The 23981-nt window shown below is 32.4% G+C and overlaps 4 protein-coding genes across 6 annotated transcripts; 1 reads left to right on the forward strand and 3 right to left on the reverse strand.

Annotated features, from left to right (window-relative positions):
- Positions 1 to 1116: 1116 nt before the first annotated feature.
- Positions 1117 to 9558, reverse strand: LOC107270881 (sodium/potassium/calcium exchanger 4). The gene is made up of 6 exons (XM_015746304.2): positions 8869 to 9558; positions 7848 to 8323; positions 6278 to 6512; positions 3632 to 3808; positions 3052 to 3357; positions 1117 to 2960 (listed from the first exon to the last, which is right to left on the reverse strand). Exons 1-6 carry the CDS (start codon positions 8969 to 8971, stop codon positions 2641 to 2643), a joined length of 1617 nt encoding a protein of 538 aa, XP_015601790.1. The 5' UTR covers positions 8972 to 9558; the 3' UTR covers positions 1117 to 2640.
- A 1320-nt stretch (positions 9559 to 10878) lies between these two features.
- LOC107270940 (general odorant-binding protein 83a) lies at positions 10879 to 14408 on the reverse strand. The gene is made up of 7 exons (XM_015746412.2): positions 14268 to 14408; positions 12861 to 12936; positions 12720 to 12772; positions 12351 to 12386; positions 11722 to 11824; positions 11116 to 11180; positions 10879 to 11048 (listed from the first exon to the last, which is right to left on the reverse strand). The coding sequence occupies exons 1-7, from the start codon at positions 14319 to 14321 to the stop codon at positions 11031 to 11033; spliced, it is 405 nt and encodes a 134-aa protein (XP_015601898.1). The 5' UTR covers positions 14322 to 14408; the 3' UTR covers positions 10879 to 11030.
- Positions 14409 to 16652: 2244 nt separating this feature from the next.
- Positions 16653 to 18044, reverse strand: LOC107270913 (solute carrier family 35 member B1). Of its 2 annotated transcripts, XM_015746370.2 has the most exons (3): positions 17526 to 18044; positions 17024 to 17256; positions 16653 to 16963 (listed from the first exon to the last, which is right to left on the reverse strand). In XM_015746370.2, exons 1-3 carry the CDS (start codon positions 17913 to 17915, stop codon positions 16678 to 16680), a joined length of 909 nt encoding a protein of 302 aa, XP_015601856.1. In that variant the 5' UTR covers positions 17916 to 18044; the 3' UTR covers positions 16653 to 16677. The 2 variants fall into 2 exon arrangements, with proteins under 2 accessions (XP_015601856.1, XP_015601847.1); XM_015746361.2 differs by having other exon boundaries at positions 16653 to 17256; positions 17526 to 18043.
- Positions 18045 to 21026: 2982 nt separating this feature from the next.
- On the forward strand, positions 21027 to 23689 carry LOC107270895 (sulfatase-modifying factor 1). 2 transcript variants are annotated; one of them, XM_015746338.1, is made up of 5 exons: positions 21027 to 21452; positions 21597 to 21716; positions 21918 to 22089; positions 22216 to 22399; positions 22577 to 23689. In XM_015746338.1, the coding sequence occupies exons 1-5, from the start codon at positions 21164 to 21166 to the stop codon at positions 22730 to 22732; spliced, it is 921 nt and encodes a 306-aa protein (XP_015601824.1). In that variant the 5' UTR covers positions 21027 to 21163; the 3' UTR covers positions 22733 to 23689. The 2 variants fall into 2 exon arrangements, with proteins under 2 accessions (XP_015601824.1, XP_015601814.1); XM_015746328.1 differs by having other exon boundaries at positions 21027 to 21716.
- Positions 23690 to 23981: the final 292 nt, after the last annotated feature.

Here is a 23981-nt window from a genome sequence, read left to right on the forward strand (position 1 = left end):
GCGATTGTACCATTGTTTCTATTAGTTCTTAGCATACTGAGATATCACGCTTGTGTGAACACTCTTTCTTGGCAATGCTTCTATATTGAATTTTTACTATATTTATTTACTCTTATACCTAAGATGTACGATGGATACATTCGTAAATAGAATAAATAAATTTAATGAAACAGTAACAATAAGTACGTATCGAATTTTGTATTTATTATTGCGCTTAGAATATTTCTGTAGATAGTTCTCTTCTATCTTTTACTTTCCCTATAATATCACTTACAATGGCTAAACTAACATGGCTTCGTATATATGTATAAATATTCAAGGGTTCTATCACAATTTAAAGGTTACAATTTCCTAATTAAATATAACTTCATTGTTTGATATTGTTTCGGCGAAAGAGTATTTTTCGTTTGTCAGAGTATTTTTTTCGGATTCAAGAACACTTCGTTGTCATTGCTAATATAAGTAGGGTAAAGTCAATGAAGAAGAACCAGCGTAAAAAGATGAGCGCAAGATTTTTTGAATCATACTTTTGATTAATAAAATCTTAAACAAGCTTAGCTAACGAAAAATGCATGTAAGGGATACTTTTATCTTTTTAATCGAATTTACTAGGGAAAAGAAATTTTTAATAGAAATAAAAATAATTATCGGAAAATATAATAAAATTGTTCATGAGGAAACGTCAGTAGCAATTGTTCGTTTAGTTGTATGCTCTATGCAACCCGAAATATTATAAAAATAATACTATCAATAACATTTAATGATAGTTTTTTTTTATCAGAGTAATATCAAAAAGTAAATGAAATAATATTATATTTAATGCATTTCTCTTTAATTATCTCCATTCTCATCAACTAATACTGTCTAATTTGTACACTGTTTAATGCCGACTGCGTTGTTTCATCGTCACGACTATAGTGGTCCATATTATCAGACCGTCTTTACTCTGCAAAAGAATGGACCATCTCATAATATTCAAAAAAAAATTGTTAATTACGCAGTACTATTTTTTCCGAAAAAGGACATCCAAACAAAAAAATTGCGTAGCTGATCTTATTTTTGAGTACCAAAATAATTTTAAAAAATGTGAAATTTATTCAGTCCATCTTTACTCACTTTACCCTATTCCATTAATTTTCTTGCGATAATATATTAAATTGTTCATTCATTCGTTCATTACAATATATCTACTTTTACTTATCCCATACTATTTTTATATCAATATATTTACACATGTACATACACACATTCATATGCATAAACTTTAATCTCTTTACGGAAGTCTAAAGTAAATCAATTTTCAAAATATAATGAAATAAAATTACGAGCAATCAAGTTTCCACGTACGCGAATAAAATCAATTAATTGTGTTCGGGTATAAGAGACAATTAGTTCAATTTACAGACAACGTACTGTATTTAACCAGGTACCAAGAACCACACAACGATTTATTATATAACCTCGAAATCTGACAGCTGATTGCTGGTACCCTCAATTTAAAAACGGCTATAATATAATAAAACTAAATGCGAAACAACGTATTTGGGTGTGTCGCGAAATTTACAGATAGTTATGTAAAAGTAATTACATCTCTTATAAATGCTTATGGATAAATAAGGACACAGCGTTGGTTACGGTACTGGCAGTACTGTCAGTACATTTCGGAACACGCCCTTTATAATATCATCTGAAACTTGTCGACATCAACTTGAAACAAGTGACTATAACAAATGTATCAGTGTAACTTGTCATTAAAATTTGGTCACATACAGTTTTCCAAAAGAGTACATATACCATGTGAAAAAAATGAATGCATATTTTTTTTGAGAATCAAAATATGCATCTAATCCGTATTGCAACACCCATAGATAAAATACCCCATATTTCATTACTGTTATATCTTTACTAAAACTTCAAAATAATTATCGCGTATCCAATGTCTCTCAAAAGAAGGAACTTCAATTCTAAAAGGGGTATATATACCATTTCGTACACCGGTATACTCAACTTTGCTATAGATAACCTGTGATAAGGTATCCCGCAGTTCGCACATAAAATTATAATATATTTTAATACTTAATGGTATAACGAGCATTAAAAATAATTAAATACTATCATAAGATATAACGCTATGTGAAAAAGCTTCTAACACGTTACTGCACTAATGTTCTGGCACGAACATAAAACGCTTCTAAAGACATTTCTTTACGCGCTTCTGTTATTGCACGTGCACATGAGATAATCGTTGATCGTGAATGGCTGTGGAGAGAAAAAAATTCAAGCCGCTAATTTATATCCTAAAACTAACGCAATTTCCCTCATACAGGAATTACATATATGAAAGAGACATCATACAGAACTCTGATCAAACTCCAGAACCTTATTTCACTGTGCCAATACTTTTGGCCGGCACTGTAGATTAAATTTTTAACAGGTACGAAGTTTTACGTGCTACGAAAGAAACACATTGGAATGACGATGAAGGAGAAAACTCTACGAGTAATGTCTTAACTGAGTTAAAAAACCACAAGGCAAATGTCCATGAAATTCATGTTACATTCCACGTGACCCATTGCCTACTCCAGATATGAAATTCATCATAGACGTTTCTACGTTTCATATCCCAGTCAACAATCATTCTCAGTCGTCGCACATCGGCCAATTCACGAAGAAGAATACGTTTGACTCTACGAGTATCGCCAGAACGAGATAAATTGCGTACATGAGGAGACAGGCCAGGCCGACTTTTTTGTTTATCCAGAATTTAGTCATGGCCGACACGATGAAGAGTGCAATTATGCAAATGATTATACCTATGACACTGTAGACAAGGGCATGCGATACAATTTCTACATTGGTGCTGAAAATTAATGTTTTCAAAGTCCAGGGTAAGCCCAAACATAACAGTATGTCCAGGCTGTTAGATCCAAATGAATTACTCATCGCCATGTCGCCATTGCCTGTAAAAATGTGTCGTTAAGCATCGTTGCCAATCGTTCTTGAAAATGCTTATCAAGCAATTGACTTATCGCATATTCCTTGGCGTCTTACCTTGTTTTGCAAGAATAATAATGGATATGAATTCAGGCATGTTACCTCCAGCCGCCAAGAATGTGATACCCATAATGGAATCAGCGATACCTAATGTGTCGCCTATTACAGTTATCATCCAGGATACCAAATAGGATGATATCGCAATCCAAATGACGCATATAATGAAGGTTAATGGATAGCAGTTTCGCATCTTCTTATATCTTGTGTCAGGTATGGTTATGAAGAGTATAAGCCTCAATGGCCACGTATAGAAAAACCATACTTTTTCCAATGTTCTTCCTTTTGGCCAATTGAATGGGGTATCTGTACGAATGAAATGTTGGTTATGCGAGATTAAGAAGAAAAAAAAAACTTTAGTAACTCGCGAGGTTAGACGCGACAACTTATTCAATGCTATAGTCGAAGAAAGACATTTAATGAATTGTTATTTCTATACGGGGATAATAATTATATTTAAGCTACAAGCGAATCAAAAGTATTTTTATTGTCCCATGTCAATTCCATTTCCAATAGACTAGACTCTGGCGAACGTAATACGAAATATAATAGAATGTGGTTTTAATATAATTTCTCATACCTGGCTCTACGTATTCTTCGATTGGTGGTTCTTCGGGAATCACAGTATTTGCTTCCATGTTGGACGGATCCTTCTTGTGGGATTTTCTAAAACTTTTCCTATACTCCAACACTAGTTCTCCGTGATAGAACGGCTTGTAAGTTCCTACGGGCAGATCGTTCGTTGGTGAATCGGGTGCTGTAGAAAATGAAACATTTTTCAACACTCGGAAACATTAATAAATATCAAGTGTAATCTGAAGATGAATAACCTTTCGAGAAATGTGCAGCACTGTTCTTTATTAAAAGTGTATAAAAATTGATCGAAATTCGTGTTTAAGATTTCTGAATGCAAAAATATAATTATAAGAAAATTAGTTTTTATTCATAAATGCAATTAGTTAATCGGTCAAGGCGAGCCGCGAGTGACCCACAGCTGCCACTTTCTTTTCGCGATTGCTAATCCTTGTCTTATCACTCTGTCTGCCATTCCTTTCCAGGACAGCGAACAGTTTCGGAGTTATCAAAAAAATTGATGAAACTTTTGGTAATACATCAAATATATATATACAGTGAGGACAAAAAGTCTGCATAGACTGCAAAGTAAAAACGAAAAAGTGAAAAAAAAAGAAATTCATATAAAAGCAGTAAAAGAAAAAGATCCGAAATGGAGTTCGAACCTTAAACTATTTATTTATGTAAAATATTTACAAATATGATTAAATATTATTTAGAAAAAAAAGTATTTCTGCGGCAATCCCGAGGAATCGCGGCCAAAAAGTCGTCGTACACGCGGCATATTCGAAACTCGAGAAAAATCCAGAGGTGGCCAAGAGGTGATTCGACTACGTAAAAAATCGGGCCGAGTATTTGACTATTATTTAGAAAAAAAAGTATTCATATAAAAGCAGTAAAAGAAAAAGATCCGAAATGGAGTTCGAACCTTAAACTATTTATTTATGTAAAATATTTACAAATATGATTAAATATTATTTAGAAAAAAAAGTATTTCTGCGGCAATCCCGAGGAATCGCGGCCAAAAAGTCGTCGTACACGCGGCATATTCGAAACTCGAGAAAAATCCAGAGGTGGCCAAGAGGTGATTCGACTACGTAAAAAATCGGGCCGAGTATTTGACTGTTCGGAGAAACAATTTTCTTTAGTTGTGATGAGAGCTTCGTTGTACTGACGTCGTTTTATACAGAAATGGAAGGAAAACGCAAAGAAACGAATAAAACTGAGAGACAATTGATTATTAAATTACATAATCAATGTAAATCATTATCTCAAATTGCAAAACTAGTTAACAGACCACGATCAACGGTGCAAAGTGTCATTAATCGATTTTGTATGAGAAAATCCTAGGAGAATAAACCCCGAAGTGGACGTCCGACGAAAGTAACTGATCGTGTGCGTAGAAAAATAACTAATTCAGTTAAAAAAAATCCAAGAATAGCCAGCACTCAAATACTGCAAGACATAACTAATGTAAGTGGAGTCAGTATATCACGCAGTACAGTTAAAAACGTATTGCATACATCGGGGTATCATGGTAGATCCGCTCGGAGGAAATGTTGGATAAGTAAAGAAAAGAAAAAAGAGCGGTTGCGATTTGCAAAAGAGTACAAACATAAGCCAATCGACTTCTGGGAACGTGTAATTTTTTCCGACGAGTCAAAATATAATATTTTTGAGACTGGTGGACGATGCAAAGCGTGGAGCAACCCGAACACCGAATTTGAGACACAAAATTTAATTCCTACGGTGAAACATGGTGGGGGATCAGTCACGGTATGGGGTTGTATGAGTGCTTCTGGAGTTGGAAATCTTTAAGGAAATTTTTAAAGAAAATCTTCGGCCAAGTGCTACAGAAATGAATCTAAATAACGATTGGCTGTTCGTGCAAGATAACGACCCGAAGCACAGCGCATGGAATACAAGAAAGTGGATACTCTATAATACCCCAAAATATCTTAAAACCCCTCCGCAGTCACCGGAGGTCAACCCAATGGAATACTTATGGGATTATCTACAAAAAAAAATTCACGATAAACAAATTTCCAATAAAAATGACTTGCAAATCTACACTAAAAAATTAGTTCATTCTATGCCACGTAGACTTCAAGCCATCATTAAAGCTAAAGGGGGTCCAAAAAAATATTGATTATCGCGTTGTTCATCAGACAATAAACAAATTCTCTTAGTGTACGACGACTTTTTGGCCGTGATTTTCCAGACTTGGCGTAGAAATACCTTTTTTCATAAGTAATCTTTAATCATATTTGTAACTATTTTTCATAAATAAATAGTTTAAGGTTCGAACTCCATTTCCAATTTTTTATCTTTTACTGCTTTTATATGAATTTCTTTTTTTTTCACTTTTTCATTTTACTTTGCAGTGTATGCAGACTTTTTGTCCTCACTGTATATATAAAGATATTTAAAATATGCACTCCTTACTTTTACACATGTTTGTGTACGGCGAACAACATTTTTGCAGATTCGAAACAACATTTTTTCATGATACGATATAACGTGAATTGCATTTGTGCGTTGTGTGATAAAAAAACACATTGAACTTATGGACCTATCATATAGTCGGTCCTAATTAACTTTTGAGTCATTAATCTACTTTTCATCAGTTAATTCTCAAAATGCATTTACGTACATTTTTCGTCCATTAGTTCAGAGCCCGTTGAAGAACACGAGAGGGTCTTGCTGAAGAATCGGTAAATAATTTTGTTGAAGAAGAGGAAGCCATAGTAGGCAAGAAGGAGTGTTGTGAGAGATACTGCTTCGTACGAAGTGATATATCCATCCCACATAGAGATGATCAATGCCGCTAACGCTACTGTGTACAGAAGACTGTCTCGAGCTAGTACGGTCCAGTCTAGTTTGACTCCCTAGAACAAAAAAGGAAATATAAATTACAGAAATTAGTTCTGCCGAAATAGGTAGATATTCGAGCATTGAAAATATACATTCTGTGAATGAAATAAGTAATTCTAAAATTAAATATAATCTATATATAACTTCTACATATAACTCCTTCACGGTACGTCTATTTGAAACGTATAAATTAAGTGGGCTCGAGCCCGAATAAATTATTAGGAAATTACTAAAGTAAATATCGGCGGAACGACTAAATAAGAGAAATAAGTTTTTTGTGCAAAACGAACAAAAAGAAAATTGTGTTCGCCTCTACAGTATATAGTAATATAATCAAATTAAAAATTTTTCTCTATCTGATCAGATCTAATATTGCACAAAAATACACTATGAAAATGTAATACCTACACTTACAATGAAAATATTACTTGCATAGAATGTACAGTTTGATAGTGAATTCTTGTAAAATTGTATATCAGATCGGATAGAGACAAACTTTAGATTTGATTATACGTAGGCAGTTTTTCCCAGGCCATGATAATGAACGTGACGGAATTTGAGAGCGTCGGTAAGAATTTGATTAGAAAAATATATTCAGCCTCGTACAATTTTTATTTCAATCGATCGATTTTAACTGACGTAACAAAGACGTCAATGTATATCTTATATCAGTACTGGTCGAGTTTATAATTTCCATCGGTTGTACTTTTGATTTAGCAGTTGACATAATCGGCATTCACGTCAGTGTACAATCAAGATGTAAAATATGTCTGAATAATTCCTCCGTACCGGTAACTCGAGTGTTAAAGAACTATGAAAATGAAAAATTTGTATTACTAAAAAAATTATCTAAGAATGATATCGGATTAAAACAAAATTGTCAGTATCATCTACATGATGCCACTTGAGATACACACTTTTCCTCGCGAAATTCGACGCAAGTTAACACACTTTTAATAAAGTGTGTCCCCTGAAGGTGTTATCCTGATATATACATTTAAAAGATACACTTTAGTTTCGGGTTGATTCTTTTCAACTCCTTGCCATCTAGCAACCGTACTTTGAACGATAACATTCACAATTCGTTCAACATAGCAGAATTGATATTAATCTTAGTTACTGTAGTTACAATTATGTAATCCCCACATTAATGAAAATGATAATATTTTACAAAAAAAAAGGAGCCAACGTCTATGAAAAGTGTCGAATTTGTGTACGAACAAAAAAAGCACACAGGTCAATGGTGAATCTGATTATCTACAGATGCCTACTTTGATATGAACTTATCTCTCATTGTCACTGCAATCTTGCAACGAATGTGACTAAGATTGTGGGTAATATGAAAATACCTGTACAGTAGATAAAGCTCCGCAGGCGGGAATCGCAAAGATGTTGAAGACGGCACTACCGACGACTGTACCAACGCCAAGATCGGATTGTGTCAAAAAGGTCCCGACGACGTTCACGAAAAGCTCAGGGAAGCAACTAGCCGTCGCCAGGAAAGTCGCACCCGCTACGTCTGCGCTGATTTTGAGGTCCGTACAGATACAGTCCATTGCGGGTAATAAGTAATCATTGCAGACAAATGCGGTGAGAGTGAAACAGTATACAGCGAAGAGTGCATGGAACAGTAATGCCCCATGTTTCCTTTGAGTTTTTGTAAATAAATCATTTGGAAATTCATTTATTGAACGTGATGTACAGTTTTCCTCAGTAGTCTCTCTTGCTAGCAAACGTACTATTATAGGGCTATTGGACAATTCGTCTGTTCCTGGCCAATTTAACGAGTTCGTTTCTACATGTAGCAATGATCTTCGTGAAATATCTGAAAATAATTGTAAATGCATTATTGATTATAAGCTCTCGGCTTTATTTATATTTTTATTATTTAATATTTTTTTTGCCCAATAATTTAACGGCTGACAATATATTATACTGATAAATATTACATTATTATATTGATTGGGTATATAATTATCAAATTTTTATTTAAAATCTATCTAACTATTACGTTTATGATGTTATGTCTTTGGCAAGATACGAACGTGCGAATACCTATGAGTATTTTTTTCTGTTATTCGACGCTTTAAATTTGTGAAATTTGTTGTACGCCCTATACGACAGTCAAAATACAGATTACAATGTGCTTGGCCCTCCATAGCAATATACTCTTCTGATGACTTTATTGCCAATAATGTTTTCTTCGGTAAGCGTTAATTTGTTTATGAACTTAAGTCAGAGATATGACATATGAAGATAACAGTTGATCGATTTGCATTTTATCAAGGAAGTTATAGTAATCTTTAAATTTTCAGAGGATTGATCCTACAAAATAATGTTACGATGAACGGAGCTTAAGAAAATACATACCATGACTTTGGTGTAAATTAGCCGCTCCAACGAATAATGGAAAAACAACAATGCATATTGTGCATAATTTATAAAATTTAAACATTATTTCATCGGTCGGCATTTTCAGTTGCACTGTTTCACTGATAAATATGACAAACTATTTAATGACTACTATTATTACGAGCTATTGTATATGGCGGGGCAAAGAAAGCATATGACTTCCTGAGAAGTCACGCTGAACTGCCTCTTAGGAAGGCGCAGGCCTTAGCCTTTATGATAAATATGTCTGATTAACTCCCTCCTGGGGGTATACATGTCTATCTCTCTCACATGGAGTGTCGCATCAACAATATATACAGATATCTAGATAATTATTGGATGTGATTTTTATTTTTTACGTAGACAGATAAATTCGTCTAAGAGAATTAGTACCACCTTGGAATTGATAAATCAAGATAGTTTCCATCTATTAATTTTATTTCAATAAATTATTGCGAGTAACACCTACGTGGTACGACAGCAGATATAAATTTTACTGACGTTATATATCGATTCATTATTTAACCTTTTAGCAGCTATGGTATCTGAGGTACGCTTATTTTATCGGATCATACAAATTTGACATTCAGCAAGACAGAGCTACGAATGGGTTAAGTACCATTTTCTGCGAGTCGGATGGAAGCTAGAAGTACCGTATTAAGTTAGGTTAGGAAATAGTACATTACGATACAAGTGCGCAAAGTAGGTGATTCCCGCAAGAGTCGGGTTTGTCGCCCGAGCGTAGCGAGGGTGACAAAAGAGACGAGTGCGGGAGACGCCTATGCGCACATGTATCGTATACTATTTTTCCTAACAGCGTGCGCAAAATCGAATTTTGTCGCTCGGGCGACAAACCCGACTCTTGCGGGAATCACCTACTTTGCGCACTTGTATCGTAATGTACTATTTCCTAACCTAACTTAATACGGTACTTCTAGCTTCCATCCGACTCGCAGAAAATGGTACTTAACCCATTCGTAGCTCTGTCTTGCTGAATGTCAAATTTGTATGATCCGATAAAATAAGCGTACCTCAGATACCATAGCTGCTAAAAGGTTAAATAATGAATCGATATATAACGTCAGTAAAATTTATATCTGCTGTCGTACCACCACGTGTTTTTCCTCCGAAATTATATCCAAACCGCAAGGGGTAAGGTAATGCGTAAACTTGTCGTTACGTCGCTTAAGAAAAAAAAGCCTAAAGCGTTTTCTTCAACTTTGTTATAATGCCATACAATTCTGGTTCAAATTTAAAATTATTCTGTGCTGTTGCCCAGAAAACACTATACTGTCCAAAAGTCATTTTTTAGAGATCTAATGCTACAGAGGTTACCGTTTAAGCCATTTAAATACTGTTTGGGATTCTGCTTATGATAAAATGAAGATTAGACTAGAAATATAGTGCGTGTCAGATGCGATTATTCGTATCACAATTTTTCATGTATCTCATGACGTTAATTCTTCGAATTAAGATTTAATCGATGTATTATTATCGAAGTTTCGAAAATCCAATTACGTACTTTTTACTGTAGTGATATAGAGGTTAACGCTACTGTTCTATCAATTTCAACACAGGAACGTCGCACAGGTAGACGGAGTAATGACGTTAGAAGCAAAATCTTTCATGTTATTTGCTTTCGTTCGAAATTAAATCAATATGATTTTGCATCTTTTTCGTGTGACGGGATATCCGGATGAGTTCGTATGATAGATGCCACTAGGTATGTATATATGGACTGAACATCAGGCTCTTGTGGACAATCGCTAGTCCCTTTATCTCGATAATATATCAAGAGCTATTAAGTGCAACTTAATAATGACAAAAAAAAGTGAAAATTGCTTAAATTATATTTATTTTATTGTATTTAAAAAATTTATTCGCAATAATATAATCCAATCACAGTACCAATGTTAGAATATACTTTTGCTCCAGGATTTTCTTATATAATTGTTAGTAGCGTTACATTGACTGTAATAAAACATGCGCTTACTCATAACTCATTAATTATCTACTTATAATTGATATACAACATTCTATTGCTATCGTGATAAATTAACCCAATAGAAACCAAGGAAATCGATTACATATTAATGTGGTAACCCTATGATGACTATAACGTGGCGTCAATTGCGATTTCATTATACCAAAAAGTAATTCTGCAAATAATAATAAAGCAAGATATAATAAGTTGCAAAATAATTATTAGCATCGTTATTTACTTACTTCTGGATTTTTAGCGTAATAACATTTATGAGTTTGAAAAGCGGTATCGCAGTTGTCTGATCCCCCTGAAAGTGCAAATACGCATTTTTTAAATTTATTGACGTCTTTTATTTTACGCTAAAACTCTATTAAATTTCTACAATAATGACTTCACGTCATTTGAAATGTCTGCTTGAGTGCTGATAAAAACTTGTCGTGATTACATCGATTTATAATATCGTTCAATAGATAACATTAGTAGTTTTACTGAAATTGCTTGTAAGACGACTCATATTGTATATATACAGGTATTAAATCATTGAGGTAGCATTGTTTCATTCCTTGGTAAATTCTAAGGAACAGATGTTTTTGCGTTTTTAATTTACATATAAAAAAAAAGTCGAGATAATCAGCATTAAAGTCCCAATTATTTAACTGCTGACAGCATCGTATTGCACGGTAATGAAGTTACTTTGTAAATTTTTATTCGAAATTTTGAAAGATAGTATTCCTTCGTCTTAAATATTTAATAGTGATATCATTCAATTAATGTCGATATACTGTTACATCAATGCTATAAATATATTCTACTGATTTGATGAATGGATTATAAGTTTAGGTACTTACTAACTGTTCCACATTCTCGAATAGTTGGAGCTGTCTCTGATTGCATCTCTTCAGGTAACATACTGATCACAGTTTCTTCGTCAACTTCTCCATCATCAGTCATCTGCGATGATTATCAAATAGTAATTAGTAAATATATATAGTCTGGTATCAGTACCAATTATCTTCAAAAAATAGGAAAATTATTTTTTTATAATCAAAATTATAATTCACTCCACCTATGATCATTAGTTTTATACGTCAAACTCTTTTGAATTATAATTTACTCATAAATATTTGTATCTAGTTCATTGTTCAAAATGGAATATCTTTAATTTCATTCGCCATTCATACGCCAATAATTTTTCGTCGTTTTTACAACATTAAATATTGTTAAAGTGCACAGATTTTCGAAGAAATTGTGCACAAAGTCGAGCAATTGGATTTTGTAAATTTTGACAAATAAATTTTAATGAAGATGGCCGGTTTTCGAAAATATATCCTTATACAGTATATAGAATATGTGGCGTGTGGTGGATTTTGAATTCCCATAAATACAAGCAAAATTGTTAATTGACTTTCATTAATTGACATTGATACAATATTTAGTCATTACAGACACGTTGTATAAATTTCGTATGATTACTTACTCCTGATACTTGATCCATGATGCACTTTATGTAACACTGTAAGATAATATCAACGTGAATTAGCTAATTTTGAATTAACATAGTAAAATCGTATACTACATATGAACAATTTCTTTACCACTTATTTTATAATATTTTTTAAGAATAATATACATTATTTTTATATACATTATTATTATTATTATACGAATTATCGCATTCAATAATTCATAATTAACTATTGGGTTGGCAAGAAAGTAACTTCGGTAAACATAACGCTATCTATTTGTGCAAACCAAAATTACTTTCTTGCCAACCCAATAGTTAAATATTTCGAATATACATATATGTGTATATATCTATATATATATATATATATAATGCTTTAACCTTCAAATTACTGTCCTCTGTAAATACTCCATCGCGACATTTTTCGATCAGACCTAAAAGATTAAAGAATATAATTCAGAAAAGTATTTCCAACGATACGAAATAATAATTACAATCAAAATCAAAAGTCTGTTAAATCACCTTCGTCAACACCAGTTTCACTGACACATGAATCATGTAACATTTTGGCCATTTCCATCATTTCATCAGATACTCCCTAGAAATAAAAGCATGAATATTATAATGTTTTCTATGATTTAAAAATTATTTCTTTTCATGTATTATAGGCGCAGAAATATAGTATGTGTTACAATGATTAGAAGAATGGGTATTATTGAAACAACAAATTTCTAGCACTAATGACAGCTATTCTATCAAAATTGACATAGCATTGCAGCTGCAATTCATTTCAAGTTATAGTTTGTAAATCTCGTGAAAATTCTTGTCATTAACACTATAATTCGTTATCCAAATATTAATCATTTTTGCTTCTTCATAGAGGAAGCTATGTTTTCATGAAAACATTTTTTTTCGAGATTTTCATGTTCAATACTTAAAATGGTCTAAAACGTCAAGAAAAGTAGTTTAGAAAAAATGTCCGTGTGTGTGTGTGTGTGTGTGTGTGTATGCAGGGCTTCGAAAATTCAAGTGCCTTTTACTCAGTAACCATTAGAACGATCGGACTGAAATTTGGCACGCAAGTAAAGTAGATATCCCTCTTTAAATGTTGCGATTTTTAATGAAATATATGCAGCCATTCAGATTTTATGTCATTTAAAATTTTTTGAAAAAAGGGCGTGGTCGCTCTAACTTTCGTAAAGATTCGACGAATTACCTAAATAGTTCTTCATAACTGAAGATACGTTCAATGTTGTTTGGTATTGAATTTCGACAAGATCGCTAAAGCGGTTCAGATTTTACGTGGTTTTGAAATTTTCAAAAAATTATCGTTATTGTTTTGTTTCTTTTTACCTCATTTTTAACTGTATGTACGTATATAAATAGCAAAATAAATCAAAGAACTTCCTCATAGTGGAGGCTTTGTGAACGAAGGAAAAGAATCAAGAAGCAAAGTGCAAGATTCTACTTTGCACCATTGTGATAGAAAAAACCAAGTAACATAATGAGGAAGCAATTTGCAAGGTTCTACTTTGCAGCCTTTTTTTATTATTACAATTTTTCTATATACATATACATATATTTCTCACTATTTCTGTCAAACTTAAAAACAAATATAACTAAATCTACCCAACAAACACAAAATAATAGTTACATGTTACAGTTACAGCATTATTACAGTTTCTTTCTTGAATATATATACATATAATAATTATAAAGTGTTTGATAAAATGCTGCAATTCAGAAATTGTATAATCGCTGATACGTAACAGCTATTTTGTATTTACTGGGTTTAGTAAAGCTTGTTGCCCTTTATTTTTCCAATTGAAACAGATCAGTATTTGTAACAGGTCGTTAATTCGCGCGTGAAAGCTCAAACATTTTTTGTGAACACGGTAACGCAGTATAGAGATATTTGAATAAACTTACGTGCGAGTTGCCAAAGCCGAGAAGAAAAAATACGCAACAAACGTAAAGCAACATTTTCGCAGTGCAAGATCTTAAATATAATTGGTAAGTAAGGTTGCTCAGTCGTACAATAAGAGTGGATTGAAGACGGCCTTGTGCGCATCTATATATTAGATGCTGATAGTGGAACTAATAATGAATAATTTCCATAATATGGTTAAACATTAGATAGCTCACTCTGTTACATCCATAGGATAATCTTGTAATTTATACTCTGCTAGTAACTGTAATCAAAGTGTTTTTCGTTCGAAACATAAAACCTACAACGAATGAGTGTATAGTTAAAACATTTACGATTATGAAACCGAATGAATTATACAGATTAAAGCAAACTCATGCCATTTTAACGGATGAAAATGTATATTTTGATTTTTATGGATTTAGAAACTCTTAATTTGGTTATCAACTGAACTAAAATAAGTTTATAAACAATGTGCGTAAAGAATGTTCGCAGTCACCAAATAGCAAACAATTGGGGCAGTTACGATAGTACCTTTGTGGGATTTTGTTATTTGGACTTGGATTTTTTACAAATTAAAGCATGAGGCGATTACAAAAGAATATTGGAAATTTATGTTGCGCCTAAGATGACTGACCATCCGTACATAATTTATAGCAGAATTGATCGTCACTGATGTATAAATAGTATTTATAATATACGTATAAAATAGGTTGACATTATGAATGACTTTTCGAGTATGTACTGTTATGCACCTAAGAGTTACTTAATTATTTACTAGGTTAGCATTCTTAGTACCACACGATAAGTAACCCTTTGTCAGCAAAGATTGTACTAAGGCGTAGAAGCTCTTCATTATTTAGACGCAACAAAGAGCCAGTTGTCGAACTGTAGGCTCCGAGTGAGCATCGTCCACTCATAGAAAGGAAGATAGAATAAAATTGTGCCATTGTTAACGAAACAGAGATACAATAAAAAATAGTTTGCTTTTGCTATTTTAGTATTATTAAAAGTGTTGAAGATTATTTTATAACATCCTCACGGCATAACAGTACATTCAAGGAAAATTATAGTTTCAATTAGGTAAAATATTTTGCAATCATATTTATATACATTATGGATGTATGCATTGTTAGGTTAAAAGTTACTTTGATAACCTTAAGGAAATATAAAAAATATAACTGAATCTCAACAATAATTTTTCGGTGTGAAGATTCCCCGCTTTGAACCTCGTTTGTATGACACCTCACTCATGCAAACAGCCTGTTCCATTCTCCCTTAATTACATGCGACCGTCTTGACTTCCATGATCATATTTTGTTTGAATACTATACAATTTCACAACAACCTTGTCGTATAAAAGTGTACATATTTATTGGTATAATAACACGTCGCCAATAAGAATATCCATTTTATGATTCGGTACTTCAATGTACATAATTTATGAGTATAATTATCGAAAATACAAAGAGACAACAAATACATTTTAATCAAACACGAACGAATGCACAAAAAATGTTATGGAGAAAAGTCCAATAAAGCGGTCACCCTAATCGTTCTAAAATTTATAGAGGACATCAAGTTCCGAATGTTAATGGCACAGGAACATTTCCAGATTTTTAGCACATCCGGTTTCAAAACGGTGTATGTACGAAATTCAAAATCTTCGTATCTTATGTGTTTTGAAATGCTTGGGTGAACCACTTAACTAGTCGTGTTGAAAGTTACAGTAAAAATCATGAGCTTGTCGATCCCAGTATTTGCTAATGTTATGCACTTCCAGTTTGACTGTTCCGTAAGATATAAGATAAGAACGTATGATCAACCAATTGTATCTCAAGGCAAATCTGTTAGTCCCGATAATTTTTCTTACATTATAAGGTGGATGGGCCAGTAGATTTTGCTATAGTCAAAGCACACATTGACGATTACTGGCACATGGCCGATGATTGGACCATCCGCCCTATACTATATTCACTCTTCTTTCACAATTCTGTTCGATGACAATCCCAATGTGAATATTTGAGCTCCATTTACAAAACACGCGGACATGAGAAATAAATCAACACATATAGTTTTCATTACTTATATATTACAAATTTATTTAATTTCCACTTATTACAATCTGCATTAAGAGTTAAATTTATTGCTCCTGATGCAGCGTCATTTGTTTCTTGTACGTTTGTCGTTGGAAGTTTACCATTTTCCATATTTGCATACTAATTAATTTATTTACATAAGACTTGTCCCTTTGCATGCATATTAGAAAATGGAAATACATTTAAGTGCTGAAGATGTACTTGTAATGACATGCTTTTGGTTACTAATTTAACAGTAACCTCACACTTTTCAAAATGCATGTATATAAATAATGAATAATGACTAGATCAATATGTGGAATATTTTATTTATTTATTTTAGTGTCTCTTTTATAACCATTTTCGTTTTGCCGTACATGGCATCCAAAAATAGTCCAGAAAATACAATAACAGTTGCTATCCATTGTCTTGGTAATAAATTATTACCAAATAACAAGACAGATCCAAGAACTGTAAAAAACTTCCTAGTGGTTGTCATAACAGAACATGTTAAAGGACCAAATTCTGCGACAGTCAAAAATATAAAAAATTGACCAAGAGCTCCAGCTGCAGAGAATGATATCAAATGCCAAACTGCATTTGGATGTCTTTGTAAAAACCTAATGAATTCAAACAGTTCTCCAGATATGATGATCACTGTACCACTGAATATAACTGACCAAAAGTTCATATTTAGCATCATGTGTCCAGACTGAGATTTGTGTTCATCCCTCATTCTTTCCTGTACTGCACCAGTCAGCCCGTCCATTATAAGTGACAAAAACAATAAAAGTTCTCCAAAACCCATTTGCGCATCAGTTTGTACTGTATTTCCTTTGTGATCTTTATAAATAAACAAAGCTACTCCAATAACAATTAGAAGCACAAATAGATATTTCCTCATTGGATACACCTGCAATAAAACAAAGAACGTTAAGAGTATAATGTATGAAATTACAATTTCAATCTTATTTTTCATAAAATTATTTTTATCTGTATTCCTATGTACTTTTCTTAGATCAAGTCATACTATGTTTATCACAGAAACAAATTGTTCTCAAGTATAGAAACCATTTCTACCAGATAATTGAATGTCTTATAGAAACGATCAATGTTTGATATTATGCTATAGGAAACAAATTACATTTTTCATATATCGTTATGTATAATATATAAAAATACCTTCTTTCCAAGTAATACTCCAAGAATCATTACAGGAATTGGTTTGCCAGCTTTACCCACCACTTGCGTGGGATAGCTCACAAATTGTAATGCCATATTACTGGACACCATGCCAAGTAAATATGTTAGCGAAGAAGTGGCATAATAGAGTGTCCGTGTATTGTCTTCACCTTGTTTCATCACTGTCAGCAATATTATTTTCGCAAAAGCATAATTAACAAGACACTGCACGAAAACCAATGCGAACACATAGGTAAATTTTTCCTTATTTCCATCCTCTCCATAACTACCTCTAGTAATCTTCTCTTGGAGGACACCAAAATAAAAGTAACAAATAAAAATACCACCTGCGCAAATCAAAAGTTTTATTCTGGTGCTTTTATGAACCATTGTTAAATAATTGCTAATTCGAAGTGGCTATACGTTGACATATGTTTAATATTGAGGTTAGGAGCAACAGAACAACGTTGCTCTGTCAACGACACGTGTCTCAATGTGTCTGACAGTGTTACTCGTAAGTGATCATACTCGTGCGCGTGGCATGTTTCAGTTCACTGCCAGTAGTGTTAGATTACGTTTACTTTTTTGAATGGATGACTACGTTTTACACGATAATCTTATTCCGGTTTAATTAGTACTGATCTAAGGGAATTAACAAATCACAGATATTTCTATTTGTAAGGAATATTTGGGATTGTTAAATTACTTTAGACCAGTATTAACAAAATCGGAATAATACCGCCGTGTAAACGTTGTGAAAATATAAATAAACATGTTCAGCCGATACAGCGCTGGGAAGCAAATAGATTTGATTGATTAAATCTTACAATTGTTACAAGATTAACTATCAAATGGCGTGTCAAATACATATATGAAGCGATCCATGTTACTTCAGCCAGTAAAAAAAAAAATTCCACAAATAATTTTGAGAAATCGAGTTACTTTATTGAAAAATATTCACCGAGGGTCGAAATTAAAAAAAAAAATTCTGACGTTTTTTCTCGTTGGTTACCATTTTTTAACATTTTTCCATTCAAATGGCTGTATCTTTGGTAGGATTCGACGTATTTACATTTGTAAAAAATGTAAAAAATGAAAATGTGCGTCTTTTTATGGCCTTCCAGAAAAAAATTAATTTAGATTTTATTGAGCAAGTCGAACGTCCGTTTCAAGGCAAAATATGCAAAAATGTTTTTTCTCTCAAGGAAAGACACTCCTTATTTTATTTTTAAAAATTTCCGCGAATTGTGAATACGAAAAACGAATTTTTGGTATTTTTTATATTATTGGATTCCTAAACATCGTAAAGTAACAGCTATTTTTTTTTATTAATATTTTATTAATATATTATAGATTGAAGAGTGTGGAGCACTCTCTGTATGTTTACCAGGTTTTTAAAATACATGTATATATTAATAAAATATTAATAAATAAAAATAGCTGTTACTTCACGGTGTTTAGGAATCCCATAATATAAAAAGCTGCACGTTGAAACTTGCAATTTGCTTCCTCCGAATCGTAAATAGCGTACGAAGTCCCTATATGAGGAAGTCAAGAATTTTAATTGTGCAATTTGCTTCCTTTGAATCGTGGGTAGTAGATGAAGATTCATGTATGAGGAAGCCAAAGATTAAAAAAAAATAAAAATGCTTCCTCATATAAGGACTTCATACACTACTTACGATTCGGAGGAAGTAAATTGCAAGTTTCAACTTGCAGCTTGTTTAACGTGAGTCCCCATGCCTTTCACAACTTGGGGTGCTTCATACTGTAGAGAACGCATGTAAGGATAAATCTCTTGCATGATCTCTTCGGGCCTAATACTTTTGAATTGGCTGAAATTCAAAAACTTGAATATACGTATAATCAGATCCGTTTTACCGATCTCCGCCAAATTTGAGACATATCACAGCTAAATGATACTCTATACTTTTCGAAAATTGGAGCTCAATCGGTCAAAGTTGACGGGAATTATATTGATAAATTTAATTTTTCGAAAAAATCAAAATATCATAAAATCAAAACTTCTCGATGGATTCGGCCCAAATGCAATACCAACCAACCTTGGATACAAATCTCTGTTTCAAGAACTACTTAGACGATTATCACAAAATTTGCGATCGCTAGAGTGATAACGTCCTTTTTTTGGGAATTTAAAAACGACATAAAATCCAAGCCGCAGCATGAATCGTGACGAAAATTATAGTCAATGAAGGGATTATACATAGAGCTGCATATGCCTGCAAAATTGGGGGGCTGTAGCTAAATTCATTCTCGAGTTATACACGTTTGAATTTTGGGAGACCATTACACACACACACACATACATCCGGACATTTTCTCCAAACGTGTTTTCTCGACGTTTTAGCACATTCTGAACATGGTGACATGAAAGTCTCGACAGCACAATTTTCCACCGTCACATAGCTTCCTCTATGAGGAAGCAAAAATACCAAAAATTCGTTTTTCGTATTCACAATTTGCGGAAATTTTTAAAAATAAAATGACGAGTGTCTTTCTTTGAGAAAAAAAATATTTTTGTATATTTTGGCCTGAAACGGACGTTCAACTTGCTCAATAAAATCTAAATTAATTTTTTTTCTGGAAGGCCATAAAAAGACGTACATTTTCGTATTTTACAAATGTAAATACGTCAAATCCTGCCAAAGATACAGCTATTTGAATGGAAAAATGTTAAAAAATGGTAATCAACGAGAAAAAAAGTCAAAAAATTTTTTTTTAATTTCGACCCTTGGTGAATAATTATCAATAAAGTAACTCAATCTTTCAAAATTATTTCTGGAATTTCTTTTTACTGGCTGAAGTAACATGGATCGCCTCATATTTGTTTTCTCATTGCTATATCGACTGAACACATTCAATGTATCAGGTGTTCTTATTGAATCAGAGAACATTCTATGTATAAATTGAAAACTTATCTGATCTGAAAAACTGAATTCGTCATCTCTAGGACTTTATATATTTCTAGATTTTTCAGTTGGGGCTCCAATTATTGGATAGAATAAAAAAATATTACAAAAATTTTAAGTCATAACTAACTTAGAGTGGATTATTGATGAATAGACACAATCATCATGCCAATTTCCAATTGTTTTCAAAAGATAGAATACTCTGAAAGCAATTGCTAAACAAAATTAAGAAGAATGCTCTTCTAATCACAACTTCTTTCGAGCTTTTATACTATTTTTAATGCTATACATATATCATCAATGTATAAACTTTTAGCTATTTGTTCATTACAAACGAAAGTTTTTTGTTGGGTATACAATAATATTATTTAAATACCGTAATAATATAAAAAATAAATTACTATTCTTATTCTTCTATGGTACATTATCGTATAAATAATAATGACTACGATTCTAGCTTCAGGATTTAAGTAGGATTAACCAATCATGTTCGTGTACTCTTCTCTCATGTTGCAGATGATTGGTTAATATCGTAAATAGAACATAGTCAATTTTTGCAGAATAAGTATGTACCTGCTTTAAATATTTAACCTGCCAGTTAGAGTTTGTTCCATTGGCTAATTAATTATAAACACATCACTGTAAATACAATAAGCTGATACATATGCTCATTTATGTTACTCAGCATAAAAGTTTTCAAGCTTTATCATGGATCTGTTCAGCTGCTTCGCCAATAGATGTTCATTTATTTTTTTAATAATCATTGGTTGTTCTTTGACTTTTGGGGAACACAATGAAAAACAATGTTCTTGTGGAAAAAATTTAAATAGGCAGAGTGGCAATAATGAACAGAATGGATTTTGTTCTCTTGATGATAGTCAAAAGTGTTCTTTAAGTAAATTAGAGCAGGCTCCTGATAATTCTCAAGATGAAATGGTTTTAATAAAATCTGGTTCCTACTCAATAGGAACAAACGAGCCAATATTTATAGCTGATGGTGAGGGACCTAAACGAACAGTAGTTTTAAAAAGTTTCCTTATCGACAAGTATGAAGTTAGTAATCAAGAGTTTGCTACATTTGTAAGTTCTACTGGTTACAAAACAGAAGCTGAGAAATTTGGAGATTCCTTTGTTTTTGAAGGGCTATTAAGTGAAGAGACTAAAGCTGATATAAAAGAAGCAGTTGCACAGGCTCCATGGTGGTTACCAGTAAAACATGCTTCGTGGCGTCATCCAGAGGGACCAAGTTCTAATATCTCTGGTAAAAACTCTTGATGTAACCAACTTAATTTATGTACTTATTATATGATTAAATTCAAGAAGCATAGTTAATATGTAACAAAAACTTTTATATATTTTTTGTTCTTTGATTTATATGTCAAATGTATTTCTGTTTTCTTTTTACTAGTTTTTATTATAATGAGATATTAATTGATTATTAAAAATTATGGGTATCCTGCAGGCAGAATGGACCATCCAGTTGTCCATGTTTCATGGAATGATGCAACCGCATATTGTAATTGGTTGGGCAAAAGATTACCAACAGAAGCTGAATACGAAGTTACATGCAGAGGTGGTCTATCTGACAGACTCTTTCCTTGGGGGAACAAATTGACACCTAATAATAAACACAGGTATTATACAGAAATAACAAGCTCAAAAACATTAATAATTTTATTATACATAACAAACTTATTTAATTGTATGTAATTATATATATTTTATAATTTTAAGAAATGTATAATAATTTTAATTTTCAGAGTAAATATCTGGCAAGGACAATTTCCAATTAATAACACAGAGGAAGATGGATACTATGGAACGAGTCCAGTAACAGATTTTCTACCAAATGTATATGGTGTCCACAATATTGTAGGAAATGTATGGGAATGGACATCAGATTGGTGGATAACAAAACATTCAGATGAAATTCAGATAGATCCTGTATGTATATAATGACAAATTTGTAATTATAACAAGTTCTCCTTTTTTTTCTTCTGGCTTCATTTTTCACAAAAAAATAAGTTTCCTAATATAATATACTTGTAATAGATATAACTGTAAATCACCATATGAAGTATCTTTTGTCGAAATCTTTAAATCATACTATTTCTTTCTTAGGTTGGACCACCAAGTGGAACTGAGAAAGTAAAAAAGGGAGGTTCTTATCTCTGTCACGAAACTTATTGTTATAGATACAGGTGCGCAGCACGTAGCCAAAACACACCAGACAGTTCAGCTGGAAATCTTGGCTTTAGATGTGCTGCTTCAATTTAAAACAATAATCTTATTTTTTTGTGAAATTCAATAATTTAAAATTGACCTTTATAAATCAGTGCATCTATTGTAACATGGCATCCTCATTTTATAATTTGAACATCTTATTTTCTCCATAATGGTTACCGTTACGCCACTAACACTAGTTTTCTTCAAAGCGGATCAATGCATAAACTCAGCTTAACTGTGCTATTAGCCAGATACTTGCATTTTGCACATAAACGGAGTTGCATTGAACCGCGTTAAAGAAAACGGGTTTTAGTTAGCGGCTCTAGGAAAAAATATCTAGGATGTATAAGAGGAATCGATATAAATAGGAAATAAATGACTACTCGAATAAATATGCTGAGTCTGGCAAAAAAAAGAGATAACTAAGAGGCAAGCAAAATGGAAAGTGAGAGGAAACAGAGTGAAAGCAGGTGAAAGATAGATAGAAAGAAGGAAGTAGGAAAATAAGGAATAGGAGTATGGAAGCACATACATAAAGAAACAAAGAAATAATAAATATAGTAAAAGCAAGCCAAGAAATAGATAATACGGGAGCATGCAAGCAATCAATATGTATAAGAGACGGGACACTTTTAAGTATTCCCCTAAATTCGGTTCCTACACGGTATCTGTGCTCCGATAAATTTACCACTTTAAACAGTAACTTGCTTTAAAAGCATTGTAAATTTATTAAATATAATAGAATTAAAATCTCATATACAAATATATTAATATTTACGTATTATATAAAAATCCAATGATTTTACAAAATAGTTCATAAGTCTCTCTTAATATATTGAATAGATTGAGTGCTCTATTTTAAGAACTAATAGAAATATAAGTCCTTTTGAGAATTCGGTCATGTATATTAAAACATAATTAATCGTCTTGTTTGACAATCCAGTACGGAAGATGAAAAATGTAGAGATTCGCGTGATAAATAAAGGAAATTGATTACCATATGCTATATTTCTATATTTGTGCTATATTACTTTTAGCACATAGATCTTTATCTAAGCACCACATAATAAGATTCATTCGATAACAAGATATTTGCTGTGAGCTTAAACTACACAATGATAATAATTAAATAAACGATCAATGAAATTAAGTTTTCATGCTACATAAAGTATACATAATTATGTAACCGACGTGCTCTCGCTTTAAGCCTAAGTACACAATTACTCCAGAACAATTTGAAATCTGTGTAAACTGAGCAATTAAGAAAATACCATCGGCTACAATTATTGGAATATAACAA

Source organism: Cephus cinctus, unplaced genomic scaffold (assembly GCF_000341935.2).
Source record: "Cephus cinctus unplaced genomic scaffold, Ccin1 Ccin1_scaffold0080, whole genome shotgun sequence".
NCBI lineage: Eukaryota > Metazoa > Arthropoda > Insecta > Hymenoptera > Cephidae > Cephus > Cephus cinctus.